Below are 7,440 nucleotides of genomic sequence, written 5' to 3'. Positions count from 1 at the left end.
GTTATGATTCTAGTGAAAACGTGAATCCTAAATGTTATGAGTTCTATTGCTCAAAAATTACGATTTTTTACTATAAAAGTTAGGAGTTGTAAAAAAGTGCTATAAATTCTGGAGAAAATGTTACGAATCGTATTACTGAAAAGTTACGAGTTTTTAGAATAAAAGTTATGAAATATACAAAAATATTATGAAGCGGCACAATATGAACTATAAAATAAGTGCATATGGTACACTTTATGGGGTGTGTATTGTAGACTTTTCCAAGTAGGTAAAAATTAATTATGTGAGCCGTTGATATCCTTAATTACACAATCAACTTGGCCGAGAAGCACATAAATTTTAATGTGTCATTTTTTTCGTGTTCTTCTTGGATTTATTGTTCATGCGATTGTGTGTACGTACGGGCTATATTATATTTTTTCTCGTAAAAGGACCCGTCTTCTCCGGAGTTGGGCTGGAGAGAAGCCTTTGCAGTTGAATCTTAATTGATCGTCCATCCTGAGTGGTCCGAATTTTAAAAACATTCTTTAATTTCGGGAAAAAAATCTATTCTTCGTGAGATCGAAGACTCCTTCAAAAAATACTTTTGGATGGCTACGATAACACGGACCGCTCCCGGCAGCCTGATTCCTTGCGACAACACCTGAGTGTCTAAAAGTCACCTCCAGTTATTTTTGGAAGTTCTGAATCAGATTAATTCATGCCCACTTTGAGCAAAAAAGAAAAGGGTCGTTGACACTGACTGGAACTAGACATGGGTCAGTCAAAAGAATTTATTATAAACCCTGATTTTCTTTGCCAGCACTCTAAAGTTATTCTCCAACAACAGATGGTCCGACCAAGATATCTTTTTGAAGTTATGTAGTGTCGACCCCTTGTTCAAACCTATCCCAATTCCCATTACCTAATCAACCAAACACCCTTTACAGACAACTATATATAGAACCATATATTTCATGAAAAAACACTACCAATTGAACTACTACAAAGTGGAGTGTTCCCCCCCAAAACAGAGAAATGGGTGCCAATTCTCTTCTCCAATGTCTTAGAATTCTCTTCTCATTGCCTACATGTTGCCTCTTTCTTGTTCTTGTTGTGACCAAAGTCGGAGGCGTAACGAGGCACTACAAATTTGATGTAGGTGGTCTCAAAATATTTGAAACATTACTGTAGTATTCATGAAATGGCGAGCGTTACATTTGCTTGTGTGTTTCTTTTTTGTTTTCTTTTATGTTGTTGAAGCTTTGACGTGTTTTGTAGATCAAGTTGGAAAATGTGACGCGATTGTGCCACACGAAGAGCATCGTGACGGTAAATGGGCAGTTTCCGGGACCTCGAATCGTGGCCAGAGAGGGGGACACGCTTCTTATAAAAGTGGTTAACCATGTCCAGAACAACATTTCCATCCACTGGTAAGGGCTCTGTATAGCCCATGCGTGCATATTTTTCAAGTTGGCCACTATTAATTGCCCGACTAAATAATAATCGTTTACCATAAATAAAAAATATCATGCAAAGAACGTTTCTTACGATGACAATCAGCTTTGAACTTGCTGATCATATATCGCGTGGTGATATTGATCAGTGCTTCATGTCGAGCACGTTAGCTAGTTTGAAGCTGACTATCCACACCAGCATCATTTTCATAATAGCCCCTAATATATTGCGCGCAAACAAAGAAGAGAACAACAAGGAAGAATCCACAATACAGTGTGGCGCCGCGGCATTGCACTACTACGACAAGAGTTCCATGCTTAATGAATGCAAAAATGTGAAAGTTGTACTAGTATTGTACTGAAATTAATATTTTCTATCTTTACGTGCTATCATTGTACTGAACAGGCATGGCATCCGACAGCTTCAATCTGGTTGGGCAGACGGACCGGCATATGTAACTCAATGCCCGATACAAACTGGACAGAGCTATGTCTACAACTTCACCATTACAGGCCAAAGAGGAACTCTCTTATGGCATGCTCATATCTCATGGCTAAGGTCGACTCTCTACGGCCCCATAATCATACTTCCAAAGCCTAATGTCCCTTACCCATTTGCCAAACCCTACAAGGAAGTCCCCATCATCTTTGGTAATCAATCCACTACTCACATTTTCAGTGCATTTGGTCTACTTCACTCCATGCATTACCCCTCCACAATTTTTTCGAAACTTATGATCACGAAGTATAAGATCTATTTTGCAGGAGAGTGGTTTAATACGGATACTGAGGCGATAATTAGTCAGGCTTTGCAAACAGGTGGCAGCCCAAACCTCTCAGATGCTTATACCATCAATGGACTTCCTGGGCTGCTATATAACTGCTCCACAAAAGGTAATGTTAAAGGGTTTTTGTATGGACAAGAACGGAGGGAAGTGCAAGGTTGGGGAGGCCCGGGTCTCTCCAACCTTGCTAGAATCACTATAATCTATATGGTATCTTTGTGGCATTATACATCACATTAATGCCCGACATTGAGACGTCACAACTAAGAGTTATATGAACCAAGGTTCTGAATACCGTACCAATTAGAATACCAGTTTTCCTACTAGTACGTAACGATACCGGTGAGATACCGAATACCGTTCCGGATTTATTGCTATTAGTGCTATTTTCCCACATAAAAGAATTTATAGTATAATACACACATTTATTAAAAATAAAAATAAAAAGTAGTTCGGTATTTGTTCGGTACTGTCCAGTATTGTCTAGTACTGGAAGAAAAAATAAATAAATTTAAAAGTAGTTCATTACTGTCTGGGATTTACCGGTACTGACCGGTATGTCTGGTACCGGCCGGTATTAGAGCCGACACGAAATTGGAAGTGTAGGGTACCGAATTTGAACAATACCAGTACGTACCTGCCAGTATGGTACAAGATTCATAACCTTGATATGAACGTATAGTCAGTGTGACATTATGAATATGACTGTAAATTAAGTATTAGTTTGTTCTTTTGTTCTTCTCGTTGCAGGTATAGTCAGTGTGACATTATGAATATGACTGTGAATTAAGTATTAGTTTGTTCTTTTGTTCTTCGCGTTGCAGACACATTCAAGTTAAAGGTGAAGCCAGGGAAAACTTACCTTCTCCGCCTTATCAACGCTGCACTCAACGACGAGCTCTTTTTCAGTATCGCCAACCACACTCTCACCATAGTCGATGCCGACGCCGTTTACGTCAAGCCATTCGAAACCAACACCCTTCTCATCGCCCCCGGACAGACCACAAACGTCCTCCTCAAAACCAAACCCCGCTCCCCCGACGCCACTTTCCTCATGGCCGCCCGGCCATACGCCACCGGCCTCGGCGCCTTCGACAACTCCACCACCGCCGGAATCCTCCACTACGAATCCACATCAAAATCCACGAAAAACCTGCCTATTTTCAAGCCATCACTTCCTCCCCTGAACGACACTTCTTTTGCCACCAATTTTTCAAAGAAGCTATTCAGCCTAGCAAGTGCCCAATACCCTGCCAATGTGCCTAATAAGATAGACAAACGGTTCTTTTTCACGGTGGGCCTTGGAACAAGCCCATGTGACCAACAAAACCAGACCTGCCAAGGTCCCAACGGAACCAAGTTTTCAGCTTCTATTAACAATATCTCATTTATACTACCAAACACTGCCCTGCTCCAATCCCACTTCTTTGGGCAATCGAATGGGATTTACGACCCGGATTATCCATACAGCCCGACCCATTGGTTTAACTATACGGGCAACCCGCCGAACAATACCATGGTGGGAAATGGGACTAAAGTTATGGTGCTCAATTTTAATACTAGTGTGGAGTTAGTAATGCAGGATACTAGCATTCTTGGAGTAGAGAGCCACCCTCTCCACCTTCATGGATTCAATTTCTTCATTGTGGGTCAAGGGTTCGGGAACTTTGACCCGAATAAGGATCCGAAAAGCTTCAATCTTGTTGACCCGGTGGAGAGGAATACGGTTGGTGTGCCCTCTGGCGGGTGGGTTGCGATCCGGTTTCTGGCCGACAATCCAGGTATATATATATATGGTGAAATATATGGACCAAACTGAATACAAAATTGTTTTCATTGATGCATTCAAATGTTATACTACAACCCTGTAGTGCATTGGTAATTTGGTACACTCCAGGGACTCCAAGTCCAGTAACAATGAGCGTTCTAGTATGAAATAAAATACGCAAAATCCCTACATCAGTGCATACTAAAATATGAAATTATCTTTGGTGATTTGCAGGAGTATGGCTTATGCATTGTCATTTGGAAGTACATACAAGCTGGGGATTGAAGATGGCTTGGCTTGTCTTAGATGGAAAGCTCCCTAATCAAAAGTTGCCCCCTCCGCCATCTGATCTTCCCAAATGCTGATAAAAACTCAAAGGATCCCCTTCCGGATTCACCTATATATGAGCAAGAATTTCCCTCGAGTTTTTTTTTTCTTTTCCTTTTTTTGATTTCGAATTTGAACTAAGTTATTTCACATTTTAGGGTTTTGGCTTTAACCCACCAGTTTAACTTTCGGATATGTTCAACCTTGGCAAGAGTGGACCAGTTTCATTAATATATTTTTTTCTTTTGTAACTTTTGGAAATCAACATATTTATCCTCAATAATGGAAATTTAATGTTGTTGATTGTTTCTCATCTACTACTTTGTCATTCTTTAATTTAAATGGGCTTATAAAGTATGAAAGATCGAATCACTCGATAAGTTAGCTTAACAGAATTCTTCGCCCCACTAACTTTACTTAATTATCGGACTTAAACCTTATGACAGGCCCAATTAGAGGTGCAAATTAACCCATTTGCTACTTCAAAAAATGAGAGGGAAAATCATTAGTACATGAGTTTTAATTCCTGCCAAAAGCTGAGAGTACCATATGTGTATGATCATGAGCAAGAAAAGGTCATTGAGACCCATTACATGATTTTTGTTTTCTACCGATAGATGTCTAACTTACTCCTAATGGAATGGAGAAGGAATTTCGTTAAGCGGCATATGGGTGGAGCAAGCCCAAAGGACATCAATCACCGCACCAAATACTTGCACTCCTGACGAGAATTGAACTCTCACCTTCCATGTTGAAGGGGTGAGTGTCATTGGGCCGGCCCGTTGACACCCATTACATGATCAATCGTTTATTTTCTAGAGCTTATAACAAGTCAGTTTTTTTATAACCAACTATCTGGGCTAGCTTATGAACACGTCGACTAATTTCATGATTATAACAAGTCAGTCATACTGGTGGAGCTTATAACAAGTCAGTCATTGAGACCTATTACATGATTTTTGTTTTCTCCCAATAGATGTCTAACTTACTCCTAAAGGGATGGAGAAGGGGTACTGCTAAGCGGCATACGGGTGGGGCTTGCATCAACCACCACACCAAATACTAGCTCGCACTTCTGGCGAGAATCGAACTCTCACCTTCCATATTGAAGGGGTGAGTAAGTCTCTTTGGGCCCGTTGACACCCATTACATGATCAATCATTTATTTTCTAGAGCTTATAACAAGTCAGTTTTTTTATAACCCCCTATCTGGGCTAACTTATGAACACGTCGACTAATTTCGGAGACCATTAACCCACCGTCCACTAGCGGAAATCTCACTTAAAACTGAAGCAAATGTTCTGCATGGACTGACTCCAAAAAAAGTTGTCAGCACCTAAGAGATTTCAAATCTGAGACTTTTTAAGAGAGAGCAAATTCAAACTCCTATAGTCTCAAGTCTTGACTACCAAGCAAATCCCTTCGGTTTATAGTCAGTTCCACTCAATCTAGTGAATGAACCTAATCAACAACTGCCCTAATTATTAAGCTGCTTATATCAACCAATATTTTATTTAGTTAACAAAGTTGGATATGAAACATGAATCCATTGCCTTAGAACTGCATTGCAAAATATTGGATATGAATTTCTCTCCTTTTTTTTATCAGCAAAATTTTTTTATTAATCACTGAATTCGAAAATTACAGAGATTAAAAGGACAAGGGCGCAAGAAAATTAAAATTACTTAATTTCCATAGGTATCCGAGACCCAAGCGCTGGTCAAAGACCAACAGAACCCTAAACACACCCCTAAACCCAAAATATCGCCTATCTCCACTGTCACCACTCCTGAACAAACCCCTACCCAAACAACTCGATCAGGATATGGAACACCGCTATTGTCTCGCAGACCGCTGTGAACCCGCCTTATATCGCTGATCCCAAAAGCGCTCTGAGCGAGCTGCAAACGCCCCGCATCACGACCAGTGAATGGTGTCTCAGTTGCCGCCGTGCTGCCGCATCCAAGATCTGCCACCAAGCTCACCGCTGATCACGAAGCGCTCACCCCACTATCTTGTAAATAAATGTAGTAATTTCTCTCTTAATGCAACGTTTTTTCTCTAGGGTATTATTTTCCACACTCCGCTCTTGTAAATAAATGTAGTTCAAATTTTGTTCTATAGTGGTTAAAATTTCACAACATAAGTTTCAAAGCACACTAAAGGAAACGATTTTCCAACTTCCCTTTTAACTATCCTTCGATCTACTCTTTTTCTTGTCATTATTTATGTGAAATCCTCAAATTGAGCCTCTGTATGTGATAACTGAATTAAAAAGTAAGGATAGTTTACTAATTTATGCGAACAGAGAAGAAAAGAAGTACCGCAGGAGCCAGGAGGATAGAAGAGGAGTGCAAAAATCATTTTTCCACGCGAAAATACAAAAGTTAAAGTGCCTTGCTCGGTTGGCTTTTTGAGAAAAAAATTTCCAACTTAAAAAATACTCATTATCTTTACTTCCAAATTAAGGGTCATCATTTAGCCCGGAGGCCCGCGACCCGCCCGAAGCCCGCCGAGCCCATCCCGTTGTTTGTAATGGGCGGGCTTGGGCCTATGAATTTTTACTCGGCCCGCTCGCAGGCCCAGCCCGTGAGCCCGCCCACGGGCCCGCCCATTAGCCCAAAATCCCACAAAACGTACCCTTTCTTTTTTCCCTTGGTTTAGTTTCTGTCCAAGGAAATTTAAGCCCGCCCAGCTTTTGACCCGCCAAGCTTTTGGCCCGCCAACCTATCAATTGGGCTAGCCCGTGGGCTGGGCCTAGGCTTCAATTTATGGTAGGTAGCCCAGTCCGAAAAAAGAAAAAGCCCGATTGGCCCGGCCCTTGGGCAGGCTTGGTAGCGATTTGGTGGGTTGGGCCAGCTCGGCCCGGCCCGATGATGACCATTACTTCCAATAATTACTCTTCATTCATTAGTCATATCTCCAATCATTATTCTCATTTCTTTTTCTATCTGTCTCCACTCATTACCCTTAGTTTCAATCATTACTTTTATTTCTCTCTCTACTCATAAAAAAATTCTCAAAAAACTTCTCAAAACCTCATCCAAACACAACATAAAATGCAAATTAAAATCATTTTCGGATCAACTGAACAACGAAAGTAAACATCAAAGCTGTTATGGTA

The 7,440-nt window shown here is 40.8% G+C and overlaps 1 protein-coding gene across 1 annotated transcript; it reads left to right on the top strand.

Moving 5' to 3' along the window:
- Window positions 1–966: 966 nt before the first annotated feature.
- On the top strand, window positions 967–4,629 carry LOC131326420 (laccase-17-like). The gene is made up of 6 exons (XM_058359204.1): window positions 967–1,137; window positions 1,261–1,412; window positions 1,843–2,087; window positions 2,202–2,330; window positions 3,046–4,002; window positions 4,224–4,629. Exons 1-6 carry the CDS (start codon window positions 1,018–1,020, stop codon window positions 4,352–4,354), a joined length of 1,734 nt encoding a protein of 577 aa, XP_058215187.1. The 5' UTR covers window positions 967–1,017; the 3' UTR covers window positions 4,355–4,629.
- Window positions 4,630–7,440: the final 2,811 nt, after the last annotated feature.

The sequence above is a fragment of the Rhododendron vialii genome, chromosome 5a (genome assembly GCF_030253575.1).
Source record: "Rhododendron vialii isolate Sample 1 chromosome 5a, ASM3025357v1".
NCBI lineage: Eukaryota > Viridiplantae > Streptophyta > Magnoliopsida > Ericales > Ericaceae > Rhododendron > Rhododendron vialii.
Note: the sequence above shows the minus strand (reverse complement) of the source record. Positions and strands in the feature narration are given on the sequence as shown.